Raw genomic sequence first — 14,383 nt, forward strand, 5'->3', positions numbered from 1 at the left:
GCGAGAATAGCAAAAATTTGCAAGGTTCCACTATCTGGTTTTCTCGCCTAGGTGAGAGTTGGCTTGCTCAAGTCAGAGTGTGTAGGCCTAGAGGGGTATTTAAGGAGGCACAACACCAAGAAACGTTCATTTCTCACCAACAGCCCTCCATTCTCATTTTCTCTTTGTTCTCTCACCTTCATACCTTAAAGGAAACCTTCTCAAGCCCAAAATTCTTCCCAATCTGAGTGGAAACCTTTGTTTGGTACAGATCTAGTGAGGAGATTTGAGCCTCGGGCGTTGTTTCTTTCCTTAGAAGTTTACGTGGAGTTAGATTTGAGAAACCCATTCCAAGTAAGGGGAGTTCACTCGAATTGGCTTTATCTATATGCTAGGTATTAGGATACCTATATGTACAACTTGGTCCTAGCTGAAAGTAAGCCCGTGTATGAACAAACCCTAGGGAATAATCCCGAGTAAGCATGGCTGGGTGACTTGATTGTTGTTAACAATTGTATTGAACTGATGTATGTGACTAGATTTTCTATTATCTTGTGATTGGTATGAAACTGTTTATATTTGAGATAGTTGTTGAAATGTTGTAGTATAAGGTGCTGAGATTAGCTAATTACACATTGTAAAATAATATGTTGAAATGCCTACTATATGGTTATATTATATTTATTGAAAATGCCATCATATTGAGGTCGAGTCGCATATTTCAGGGTTGTAGGCATGTAACAATTAGTTAACATGCTGAGTTGAGGTTTGTGATATTTGCATTTGATAACTTTCCTCCTTATTTGATTATGTCTAAAGTCATTATTTTTACTGACCATTCTGCTCTTAGATATTTGATGGCTAAACAGGATGCTAAGCCAAGGATTATCCAATGGATTCTCTTGCTATAAGAGTTTGATGTGGAGATCTGAGATAAAAAGGAGAGTGAGAACTCTGTTGCTAACCATTATCTAGATTAGATCCCTTGGTGAAGGAGAGCATCAAGGTAGAAATTAAAGAGATATTCCCTAATGAGAGAATTTTTGTTGTTTCTGGGGCACCTTAGTATGCGGATATGGTGAATTTCTTTCTTGGTTGGGAAAATCTTTCCCCATGGACTCTCATCCTCATAAAAAAAGAAATTTTTATCTAATGTTAAATACTATTTGTGGAAAGAGTCTTATTTGTTTAAAGTTTATAGGGATAATTTGATTAGGCGATGTGTTCCTGAGAGTGAATTTATTGCGGTTCTTAAGCATTGTCACTCTAGAGAGGTGGGAGGCCACTTTGGCCCCACTAAAACTGCGCATAAGGTTTTGGAAAGTTTTTATTAGCCTTTATGGGTATTTATTTTTCCTATGTTAAGTAATGACACCGCTGTCGTTGATTGTGTGATTATCCTATGGAGATTTATACTCTAGAACTTGACCTATAACCGATTTGAGGCTACTCCTTTTGATTGCATGTTTTAAATATGATTAAGGTATATTAGGATTATTTTCTTGACCTTCGGCATGTTTGAGAAAGATATACAACTAGTTGCCCACTTTGAGCTTTGTTGATTTTTCTTGGTTCTTTATATTAAAATTATGAAATATTTTGTTAACCTTAGATTTCTAAATGGAGAAATTAAGTTGTTGGATTGTAAAAAAAAAGTATTCTCTATATCTCTTATGTGGAAAAAGAAAAAGGAAAAAAAAGTGCGTGTAAGTTGCAAAAGAAAAGAAATAGTAAAAGAAAAAAAAAAGGTTACATTTGAATGAAAGAAAAGAAGAATAAAGAAAGTGAAAATATAAAAATCATTACTCCAAGAGCTTTATTTATAAACCTAGGGGATACTTGTGATTGTTTTAATTAAATTAACCCTTTGTGTATCTTTTTCCTTCATTTATTTCACTTTAATTATTATAACTCTTTGGTCACATTATAACTTGTAAAAGACCTCATGATTTTTAATTGCATTCAGTTGACTTAGTGGAGAGTTGGTTTATGGTCAAGCCTATAGTACTGTATTTCTTCCTAAAAGGATTGAGCATTCTCTATTTTGCCTTTATACACTGAAAAAGAGAGTGGGGAGTAGAGTACACAGTTTGATGATTGAGCAAGAAGATAGAGAATATAAAATTTTAAAATGCCTTTTCATTACTTGGACTTAATGATATTACTCTTGTGTTCTTTGTATCTCTATTATTTTGGATTTCTTGTTCTGATGATATGTTTCAAATTGTTCCTTTATTCTTTAGTCAGGACTTTTGCTTGAAGGCAAGCAAATCTCAAGTATGAGGGGGTTGATAAGTCCATATTTTGATATATTTTATGACTTATATTTATGCACTTAAATCCTATTTTATATGTATTTACATTAGTTATACTATTAATTGTTGTAGTTTAGCTGAAAGTTGTTATCAGTATATTATGGAGATATTTTGGATAAAAATTAGATAATTTTAGCCCTTGGCTGGCTATGTGAATTTGAGTTTGAATTTTGAATTTAAAATTTAAACATAGATATGAAGATTTGAAGCGATTTTCAGTTAAGATTCTGATTGTAGATAAAACTGATTTAAAAAGATAAGAACTCAACTAACCAAAAATTCACATCCTATATAAAGAGGCTTTATACTCCACACTTGACACACTTCTCTACTTCATTCTACACTTTTTCCACTTCATTTGACATACCATCTTCCTTTTCTTAGTTCTGATTCACTTCACCATTGAGAGTTATTAGAATTCATTGTCAAAGACAACGAACCCCTTCGGAGTCGGAGCGAGTGATTGAGCACCCCCTTGGAGAACGAGAACTATTTTTATCTTTCTCCTTTTTGGGTTTCTCTTGTTTGAATTCTCATTTTTGTTTTATGGATTGGTTCATTATGTTTTTCGTTGTGTATTTCATTATGAGTAGCTAAATCCATAGCTAGGGCTATGAGGGATCCTATTGCATACTTTGTCTGATTTTTACTTTTAATATCGGTATTGGTTTTCCTTTATTGTTTGACTTTTATTCTATTGACTTATATTATGTATATTAAGAATTGATCACCCTTAACATCCCATAATTAGTTGCATCGTAGACGATCGTACCACGTGTATTAATGGAACTATAGGATAAAACGAGACAAGGAGTTAGGTTAATCACACTTAATTCTTCTCTTTCAACCGTTATTTAATTAACAAACTCATAGGGTTTTTATGCTTTTTCTACCATTTTCTTTGCATGATCATTGGGGGTGATTGCTCATGAAAAAGAATATTAATATTGCATGATCATTGAGTGTTAATAGAACTAGTATGAGTGGTTGAAAAATATTCAGATATCAATACCAAGGTTAAAATAATTAGAACATAAAGAAGTGTAATAGGTGAAACCATAAGTTCTAGGCTCATTTCATTCGATTTCTCTCATATGTTGCATTATTGTTCTCTTCAATTAATTGTTAACATTAAGTCTTGTTTTTAATCCATCACACTTCCTTGTTTTTAAACAATTGAATCAAGGTATTCTTAGTACTAGAAAATAATCTTTGTGGGACGATAACTTGAAAACTTTATTTATAAAAATTTCTTTATTACTTTTCAACGGGTACACTTACCTACAAACATAAACCTGAGATTTTATTAAGTTAACTTTAGATAAAAAATAGCACTAAACTGATCAAAATTTTTCTTTATGATTCTTATTTGAAAGCTTTTAGCTTTGGCAAATAAAAAAAAATATCCCCAATAAAAAGCAAATGAGATATAGCTAAGTCATTTTTGTTAACCTTAACTTGTCCCCCACAGAGTCTTCTATAACAAGAGCCAACATCATCATGCAAAAAAAAGGAGATAAAGAGAGACTAGATCACTTTAGTAGAGGTATGATTTCTTTTTAGTTGCCTTCAGTTCGCTCTTATGTTACTTTATATTCTATTGTCTACAAGTTGGGGTCCTAGAAATGATCCAAATAAACTTTTACAAAATTTCCTATAAAAAATAGTTTTAAAAATAATAATATTTTATAAATTAGAAATAATTTATTTTATTAACTTTAAACAAATTAATCATGAGAACTTTTTAAAAATTAGACAAATAAAAATTATTTTTAATTTATAAAATTTTTTTATTTTATACCAGTTTTTTTAAAAGTTTACAAAGATTATTGTATGAATTATGTGGCCAACCCATAATGGAATAATATTAGAAAAATATAGGCTTTCGTTGGCTTCAGGAGTAGGGGAAATGTCTCATCAACGTTTCAGAAGTCTTTACCCATTTCCTGCTATGTTATTCAGAAAAACCTACACAATAGACAAAAAATGAAAATTCTTTACAGAACGACATTACAAGAACATTAAACATTTCCCACACGGCCTAGTGCCACACGACAGTAGAACTCAAGAATAGAAAATAGAGATTAGGTCGCCGTTACTAGAAATATAATTTTCATGATTAAATTTAATAATTAATGAGTATAAAATTTGTTATTAAATGTTTAATATTTATAATTCATTTTTATTTTATCAATAATATTTTTTAAACAGTAAAAAAATTATATGTTGTCACTACAATTTTACATATAATGATAAACATATGCTTATCATAAATTATTTACTATTAATAAAAATATTAGCGGTAAATTTTATTTTTTAATAAATTTTCATTAATAGTAATTTATCCCTATAATTGTGAGATTTATAAATTATGAATAAGGATAATATCTGTAGGCTGTACACTACATGAGTTTCTTTATATTTTATATTTGTAATATTATATTTATAAAAAATAATTTGGAAAAACATGAGTAAATTATAAATAAAATATAATATAAATTTTTTATAATATATTTTCTATAATATTTTAAGTTTAGTGTACTTTTGAAACCTACATAAACTAAATATTTGGTATTAAATTAAATAATTTAATAATTTAATAAATTAAATTAAAAAATATTTTATTATGTATTAACTTCAAAATAAGTGTATAAACATAAAGTGGGCTGAACTTGACAAGTAGGCCCGCATAACTGAAAAAATGGTAGAAGTGGAGATTTACAAACCATGGGTTGTCTAACTCGGCCTCTTTTTGCCCACTAAAAAACTTAGGCCAATTGCATTGGACTTACCTTTTGAATTTTAAAAAATAAAAAATATTTTTTAACTAAATATTAATTTTGGTTTATATAAAAGTATTATTTTTTTTAATGCCTTTTATAAGTTTTTATTGATTTTTTAATTTTTTATTTTTATATTAATTTTAGCTATTAACTTATTGATTTACTAACCAATTTATTTATTTTTAACAAGCAAACACATTAGCCTATTAGTTCACGGACTGAACTATAAAATATAACTCACTTTAAAAGACAGAATAAATTAATCCATTTTGTGACAAGTTTTTCACATGATAAACTGGTTGATTTCGCCACCCTTAATTCTCAAGTCAAGTAACAAATGATTTAAATAAAAAAAAAAAGTACTTAAAAGTATTAACAAGTAGTAGGAGATACATATAACATCTGAAATTAAATAAGATAATAAACTTAAAAAAAGTTTTACAAGTAAAATATTTCAGTCCTAAAAATTTAAATATTTTTTTTAAAGAATTATAAAACAATCATAGTTATCACGTTTATTTTTTATAATTAGTTTTATCATTATTAAAGGTGTTGTTAACGACACTCTACAGTTGCCATTAAACACTCCAAAATTGACACTAATTTAGTGACCTGTTATATCGATAATTTAAAACAGTATTACAAACTTTTAATAATGTTTATTTACAATTTCTTGTGCATAAATGAAAACCTATATATAGATGCGAAGCGTTCATGACATTCCAAAGCCTTGAACATTTTCAATTAAATGCAAATCTTTCTCTCTTAGTCGTACCAATACCAAGGGAAGAGTAATGGAATCGATTCTAATCCAAAGCACAAAGGTGCAAAAACATACGTACAAATTATTATATTCTGGCCACTAATCCAAGGGAAGAAGAAAAGCACCAAAATAATTGGCAACACTAATCAATCATATCAAAGCAAATGATCATGTATATGTATATATATATATATATACCAGATCGCACAGATGGTGATAGCAAAGCAAACATAACTTTTCATCAAACAACACTGAGAATGGGATTGGGGCTCTTTAAGGCATTTTTTTGCTGTGGCAAGTCCCATGAAATTGCCATAGTCTCGTCAGATTCTTCTCCTCAGCATCCCTCGAAACAATCTAGGAAAACCAAACCATTAACAATTCCAGCTCCACCACCTCCTCCTCCCAAACGTACCACCTCTTCACAAATAGGAAAAATTCTTGGGAAACCGTTCGTTAACATAAATCAGATATACGAGATGAAGAAGGAACTGGGAAGAGGCCAGTCTGGTGTTACTTATTTGTGTGTGGAGAAGACCACAGGAAGAGAGTATGCATGCAAATCCATTTCAAGAGGGAAGCTGGTGAGTGAACAAGAAATTGATGATGTTAGAAGAGAGGTTATGATTCTTCAGCATCTTTCAGGGCAACCCAACATAGTGGAATTCAGGGGTGCTTATGAAGATAGGCAGAACGTGCACCTTGTGATGGAGTTGTGCAGTGGTGGTGAACTCTTTGACCGTATCACTAGCCGTGCTGCTGAAAATAGGAACTACTCTGAACGTGAAGCAGCCACTGTAATGAGACAGATTGTGAATGTGGTTCATGTGTGTCATTTCATGGGTGTAATACACAGAGACCTTAAGCCAGAGAATTTCTTGTTTGCCACTAAGGATGAGTATGCCGCAGTCAAAGCTACTGATTTTGGACTCTCCATTTTCATCGACGAAGGTTAGTATTTATTAGTTAGTTGCTTCCTCACTGTTTTTTCTTCCTTTTATTTTGTTTCCTACCTTATTTACTTCTGCTTGCATTTTTATCTTTTCATTTTTCCACTTTTCCCTCTCAATCTTTATAGTTCATCTTGCCACATGGTTGCTCAAAGTGGATTAACTAAAGAACATATTAAATAAAAAATAAATAAATTTGATCTTAAAAATTTCAAATGCTCATTATTTTAGGAGATTAGTAAAATTAAAAAGAAATTGGAAGAAAATTCAGAGTTATTTGTTGAACATTGATGCTGACTTAGTTACTGTGTTTGATGTGTTCCTTTTGGGAAAATGATGTCTCCACGTTTTGAGAAAGATATCTTTAGCTGTTTTTTTTTTTTTTAACCTTTTAACTTTAAAGGTATATTTTGAGATGTGTGCATATAAACAATTTTTTTTTTATCTTTTTCACCTTTTATTTCTATGTTATTTTAATAATTAAATTAATAAAATATTAAATATATTATATATTTCTAAAATAATAAACAGATTTAATTTTGGTCCATTATTAATATAATTTTTTATATTTTCAACAAATTAATTAGAATATGTCATGGATATGTTTTTTTATATTAAATATTATATAATTAATAATTTTTATTAATAATTTAATGAAAATGTAAAAAAATATTTAGATTATTAGTGTATTTAAAATAAATTCATAATAAATATTTGTACTTTTTATTGTGTATTTAATTATAAAATAATAAAAAGATTAATTAAAATAAATAAATAATATAATAAAATTCAGAAAAAAGTAAAAAATAAATAAATCTATATATATATAGCATTAATTTTTAGTAATGTAAATAAAAAAAATAATTTCATGAAGCCTAATTTAAATATAACAGTTTTGTTTCCTTAAAATGTCACGTATTTTAGCAGTAATGACATTATACCTTGTGCATTGGTGTTGACTTGAGTCATAAAGCGCCAGTGGCTAGAAGACTGAGACCTAAAAGCTAACCCAAATTTGTTCTGAACAATATGAAATTCTTGAATCTTATACACGTTGTATTTAAAAATATGTTAAAAAAACTTATAAAAGTGAATTTCCTTTGAACTCAATGTTAAATGTCATAAGAAAATTTTGGAAATTAAATTTGTTGGATAAATTTTCTTTCTAAGATATCTTCTTAAGAAATTAACTTAAAATTTTCTCTTTGTAAAATATTTTAAAATCTGATTTTATTTGAATAATTCTGGACAAAAGTTGAGTTTTTTTTTTTTTTTTTCCTTTTCAAAGAGAGTAGAATATTGACTGTGTTACACGGGTATGTTGACTCGCTACGCGGAATAAAATAGAAAATATTCGCAGACGACAGAATTTGCTGAAAAAATTAGGTTGTATATTTTGGTGGTTGAGCGCGGCATTAAGTCTTTTAAAGGATAAAATTTTTCATGCTTCCAATCATCATAGTCTTGATTAATAATAATAATATGATGTTTATATAATTTTTGTAAAAAAGTAGATATTTATTAAAGTGTGAGTAGTTGAGACCATATAATTTCAGATCACTCAAAAAATTTTCTTTTTTTCGATAAAAGTGAATGAAAGCATTTCACAAGTTCTTTACATTGGCAGTAAGTTGAAAGTAAATCAAGTCATTTGGTAAGTCATTTATGAGTTGATTTTTACGTATAAACGGCTAATAAAATTAATAGTAAATTACTTTAATCTTATTTTTATTTTGAACTTCTTACAAATTTTTTCTATTTTTTAAATTTACACAAAATCTTTTTTATTCTTAGGGTAAATTACTCTAACCTCTCTTTTATTTTGCATTTCTAGAATTTTTTTTAAAATACACAAAATTATCTTATTTTTAAAGTAAGTTAATTTACTTCTTTTCTATTTGTATTTTTTTTTTACAAAATACCATCTAATATTTGTAATTCTTTACAATTCATCTCATGTTATAATAAAAATTTAAAATTATTATATGCTTAAAAAGATATTTATATGCTCTCAAATTATTCTATAGGTGTTTTAAAATGTTTTAAGGAATACTCCTTTTTTATAACAAATAATTTAAATTTTATTTATTTTGAATATATAAAAAAGTTGTTGCTCCGATTTTTTTTTATTATTACGCGAGTTTATTTGTAAAACATTTATAAGATATGAGGAGTACTTTTGAAATGTTGAAAAATAGGAGGAATTTATATAACGTATTTTTAAAATAGAAGGCGCGTGTTCTGTGTATGTTTTAAAAATAAAGAGACTTTTGTATAAGTTTTAAAAATAATTCTTTTTATAAGAAGTATAAAATAGTAAGAAGATTATAGTAATTTACTATTAAACAACTTCAAATGAAACATATGAAATAATTTTTAAAATAATACTATTTCGTCTTCACGGTTTTATAACATTTATTTTATTTTATCTCATCACCTATTTTATTTTCGTATAGAATTTGTTTCACTTGGCTTATTATCTTTTCCAAACTGTAAAAAGTGTTGGAAGACTTTAAAGTGAGAATAATAATATTACTCATAGCATAAGATAACATAAAACGACTTGACATGAAACCCATACTAACATAGAATGAGCAGAATCCTTGGTAGCCCCAAAAGCACGAAAACGGTGTCTCCAGCAAAGCGTAGAGCATAAAGATGCAAAAGGGAAGGACTGATGCTTTATGGTGAGTGAGGACCATCCCAACCCAAAAGGAAAAGCAAAGCATAAATTGAAAGTAGTAACGAGCCTTGTTATGCTTTTGTTCTCACATCTCAAATTCTTTGTCATACTCATACATATATCACCACTCCAATCTCTCCACAATCACACTCCACATGGGGCACTGCTTCGGCAAACCCCACAAACACGACCACGACCACAACACCAGAGTACCAATCATCTATGATCATGGTGTACCACCACATCATCATCAACAACCACCACTGCCAGAGAGAACCCAAGAACCAACTCGTTACCCATTTTCATCGCCATCATCATCATCGTATGCTGATAAATTACCAATACTCGGCAAACCATACATTGACATCACAGCGCTTTACACGTTTGAGAAGGAACTGGGAAGCGGTCAATTCGGTGTGACTCTTCTTTGCACCGAGAAGGCTACGGGAAGGAAGTATGCTTGCAAGTCCATTCCAAGGCGCAAGCTTAGGAGAATGAAGGAAATTGAGGGTGTAAAGAGGGAAATTATAATCCTTCAGCACCTAACGGGACAACCCAACATCGTAGAGTTCAAGGGTGCTTATGAGGATAGGGAGAACGTGCATTTGGTGATGGAGTTGTGTTTGGGTGGTGAACTCTTTGATCGAATCACTGCAAAGGGTAGTTACTCGGAGAGCGAAGCTGCTTCTATATTTAGACAAATTGTGAATGTGGTTCATGCTTGTCATTTTATGGGGGTCATGCATAGGGACCTCAAGCCCGAAAATTTCTTGCTCGTTAGTAAGGATCCTATGGCACCTTTGAAAGCCACCGATTTTGGAATGTCTGTCTTCATTGAAGAAGGTTAGTTTCAGATGCGTTTTCTTCAATCCACGCGCTTTTCCATTTCCATTTTTTCGTTTTTCCTTTCTACTCACATTCACGATATCATTCTCTGGATTTTCAAATTCGATTTCCTTCTCCTTTTTCTTTTTAAAAAGATTCGAAACCTTGCTTGTTGGATTCCAACTTCAGATTGTGTACTTAGATGGTTTTTTATTTTTTTAATTTAGATAGGTTTAGCATTGGATAACTTAATTAGCTCGCCAAAATATCATTTAATTGAATTAGTTGTTAATGATTCGATGAATACTTCGTCATGGGCCAATATGACCAAGTCAATTATTACTATCTGGAACGTGGAGTCAACCAAGTAAATGACTTCATATATGATAATGACAAGTCAACCGAGTAAACGGTTTCCCATTATAAAAATAGAGCAACAGAAGAAAAATGAGACAAGAAGCCAAGTCACCTGTGGATAGTGGACCATCGTAGTGGCTACTAACATACCATCTCATGATTTAAAAAACAATAGTAGAAAAGATATTTGTTAAAATCTAACTGTTGCCGATAGAAGTTCTATTATATCTTTCTAATACTTTTTGTATTATTATAAAGTAAGTATTTTATAAAATGTTAAATAAAAATGTGTATGTAATATCTAATTAATTGGATGTATGTTTTTGTTTCCTACTTTTTTTATAGCTTTCAAATTTCTTGTAATAACTTAATTGATTACGAAATATTAATAATAGCTTTTTAATAATGAAGAGAAATTGTAAGCATATAATATAGAAGGATTTAAAATCATTCTTATCGTTAACAATAATATAATGCGTAATAATTGCATTAACAATGATGGAGATTGATAAAATATCTCATTATTGTTGGGTGCCCGATTTCTGATTGATAAAATAACATTAAATAATATAGTTTATAATGCGAATACAACTAAGTTATCTTGTCTGAATAACTTTGATTGCATTTTACTAAATAATAACCAATTCTACAGGTAAAGTGTATAGAGAAATTGTTGGAAGTGCCTACTATGTGGCTCCAGAGGTTCTAAAAAAGAATTATGGAAAGGAGATTGATGTTTGGAGCGCAGGAATCATTTTGTACATACTCTTAAGTGGGGTGCCTCCATTTTGGGCTGGTAAGTGTAATGCATGACTTTGTTTCTCCTGATTCTGCCACAAACAAGTTGAAAGATTATTTGAAAATCTATTGCCACTCGTGCATATTTGTGTTGGTTTTAAATTAAGTACATGATCAATAAACTGAAAATTGGGCACGACCTAACCATAATTTATTTATATGTGAAGAATGTAAAACGTGACTGGTTAATGACATATATTCTTGACCCATAAAAAAGCGACTTATACATTATGTCAATTTCTTGCTTCTTTCACGTGTTATGTTTCAGCTCATGATAACAATATATATTGTTTTAGAAGTACTATTATTGGTTAGTGACATTACCCGTGGGAAATTTTTAGAAACCGAGACAGGCATATTTAAGGCTATTTTGGAAGGTAATCTTGATCTTGAAAGCGCACCGTGGCCTTCTATTTCAGCTACGGCAAAAGATTTGATAAGAAAAATGTTGAACTATGACCCTGAGAAGCGCATTACTGCTGCTGAAGCCCTTGGTAAGTATGTGAATGCGTTTTTAGTTTCACTCACTAACATTCTAAAGGTTTTTCAAGTGCACTATGTGATCCAACTCTAAACGTAACCATCACCACATTTCTCAAATGAAAAATCATTTGCAGCCACCAGTTTGACGTGGACAACAATTTAGACCCATTTATCTAAAATTAATTCAGTGTTCATGCTTAGTATGATGTTGTGTTTTAGATGGATTAACTTTAGTTATTAATGTTACTTACATTACTTAATTGAACCAGAACACCCATGGATGAAGGAGGGCGGTGAAGCATCTGATAAACCTCTAGACAATGCTGTCTTAATTAGGATGAAACAATTCAGTGCAATGAACAAGATGAAGAAACTTGCTTTGAAGGTACCTCAAAAATTTCAGCATTGCATGATATATACATACGGAAATTCTTTGCAAAGGAAAGTAGTACTAATAAAGTTACAGTAACTTGGTATAACAAAATTATGAGAAGCTAGAAAATATAATTTTGACTATCCTTCTAATAATAAATTTTCTTTTTCAATGCATGGAAGGTCATAGCAGAAAACCTTTCAGAGGAGGAAATCAAGGGCTTGAGACAAATGTTCAACAACATGGATACTGATCGCAGTGGCACAATCACGTATGAAGAACTCAAATCTGGATTGACCAAATTGGGATCCAAGCTTAGTGAATTTGAAATAAGGCAGCTGATGGATGCTGTAAGTTTAGTCCGATGCATACGAAATTTTTATAACACAAATGTTTTATTACCTTTGTCTTATATTTTTATGTAATAAATAATTTATTTTTGGTAAAAAAATTATAAAAAACTTTTAAATATTTTAAAATCAGCTTTAAAAATTGCTGTAAACAAAATCAATAAATAATTCCATATACCATTCCTTCTTCACATGTTTGGTCAGGCTGATGTTGACAAGAGTGGGACTATTGACTATCAAGAATTCATTACTGCCACTATAAACCGGCATAAACTTGAGAAAGAGGAGCATTTGTTTAAGGCTTTTCAATACTTCGACAAGGATAACAGCGGGTCAGTATTAATTAATTTGATTCTTACTCATATGTTGCTAAATTTTATTAGGTTCAAGTTTCCTATTGAAATAAGTAAAATGAATTAAATCAGTGATTAGCGAGTTATTCAAACGTTGAATGTAACCCGACGTTGGAGCATATAATTTAATTAATATCAAATTTTAACTATTTTAAAAGAAATTTTTCTATGGCTCTTGCTTAACTAAAGTTCTATTTTGTTGACTTTGTTTAGATATATAACAAGAGATGAGCTTAGACAAGCTTTGACTGAATATCAAATGGCAGATGAAGCGACAATAGATGAAGTTATTAATGATGTTGATACTGATAATGTATGCCATATAGTTGTTTATACTCTGTCAGACTTTGTTATAATTTCTTAGCTCTTCCTTCCATGGGACTTATGACGTATGGTTGGTCTTCTAATTTGCAGGATGGAAAAATCAATTATGAAGAGTTTGTCGCTATGATGAGAAAAGGAATCTTGGATTATGATGAGAAAGAGAAACCACGATAATTGTGTGATTTATTCAAATGAAAACAGTGGTTTCTGGAATTTTCTTGTTATTTTTTGCTGGAGATGAAATCACTTTTTAATTGCTCGACGTGTGTATTTCATGTAAAATTTTAATGCACTTAAGATACAAAACTTTGTATAGTACTTAAATAAACTACAATATGTGAAAATAAATAAAATTGTCTGTTTGTAACTAAAAGTTTTGATTGTATCTAAAAAAGTTACCTTTTTTAGTTAGAATGAATAAGGGGTGAAAATGAAAATTTGAGCTTTTTAAAATTTTTAAATAGGTGTGGATTTGTCTTTGTTATGTGACACCAATACTTATTTAGTATCCACAAAATAATATTCATAACTTACATGGTGTTTTGGAATAAATTTAAAGAGGGAATTGTAAGCTTGAGAAGTATAAGAAGAAAATAGAATGGAATAAATTTAAATGAACAAGTAATATTATAACTAAGAATTATGTATTTTTTGTTTGATTCTCTTTGTTCATAGATTTTCTCTTTTATTAAAAACTGTGGATTTTAACAAATCTTATATTTATAAGTAAATATAAAATAGGTACACTTTTAGTCAGGTGAGCGGGACACTTTTTGAATTTTATTAAAATATATATTATGTAGAATGAAACGTATATTCCTCTTTGGTTATTTGAACATTCGTTTTGCTTCATATCATTGGAATTGATGCACTAATAAAAAGCTGCATACTTTTATCCTTCATGGTTGGAAGCGAATGTCTTCTCACTTTTCTTCCATGCCACTGTACGTGCTTTTCAGTTTGTACCTAAGCTCTGTGCCTTTTTGTCGCTATTATCTGGTCTCTTTTGTCTTGTAGTGAGGCTATGAGTTGAGCTAAGCTTTGATT

The 14,383-nt window shown here is 29.9% G+C and overlaps 1 protein-coding gene across 8 annotated transcripts; it reads left to right on the forward strand.

Annotated features, from left to right (window-relative positions):
- Positions 1 to 6,072: 6,072 nt before the first annotated feature.
- LOC113847894 (calcium-dependent protein kinase 29-like) lies at positions 6,073 to 13,632 on the forward strand. 8 transcript variants are annotated; one of them, XM_027477220.1, is made up of 10 exons: positions 6,073 to 6,474; position 7,476; positions 10,013 to 10,316; positions 11,308 to 11,451; positions 11,795 to 11,947; positions 12,206 to 12,321; positions 12,492 to 12,659; positions 12,864 to 12,991; positions 13,226 to 13,325; positions 13,427 to 13,632. In XM_027477220.1, exons 1-10 carry the CDS (start codon positions 6,098 to 6,100, stop codon positions 13,508 to 13,510), a joined length of 1,575 nt encoding a protein of 524 aa, XP_027333021.1. In that variant the 5' UTR covers positions 6,073 to 6,097; the 3' UTR covers positions 13,511 to 13,632. The 8 variants fall into 8 exon arrangements, with proteins under 8 accessions (XP_027333021.1, XP_027333019.1, XP_027333020.1 ...); XM_027477218.1 differs by lacking the exon at position 7,476 and having other exon boundaries at positions 6,073 to 6,595; positions 10,133 to 10,316; XM_027477219.1 differs by lacking the exon at position 7,476 and having other exon boundaries at positions 6,073 to 6,528; positions 10,066 to 10,316.
- The last annotated feature ends 751 nt before the right edge of the window (positions 13,633 to 14,383 follow it).

This window comes from Abrus precatorius, unplaced genomic scaffold, assembly GCF_003935025.1.
Source record: "Abrus precatorius isolate BTA unplaced genomic scaffold, Abrus_2018 Scaffold8, whole genome shotgun sequence".
Lineage (NCBI taxonomy): Eukaryota > Viridiplantae > Streptophyta > Magnoliopsida > Fabales > Fabaceae > Abrus > Abrus precatorius.

Bases quoted from the DNA above. Each gene is read 5' to 3' on its own strand.
- LOC113847894 (XM_027477214.1), top strand. From the start codon at position 6,098: ATGGGATTGGGGCTCTTTAAGGCATTTTTTTGCTGTGGCAAGTCCCAT. The intron at 6,792-11,307 runs GTTAGTATTTAT...CCAATTCTACAG, and splicing joins CTCCATTTTCATCGACGAAG to GTAAAGTGTATAGAGAAATT. The intron at 11,452-11,794 runs GTAAGTGTAATG...GGAAATTTTTAG, and splicing joins GGTGCCTCCATTTTGGGCTG to AAACCGAGACAGGCATATTT.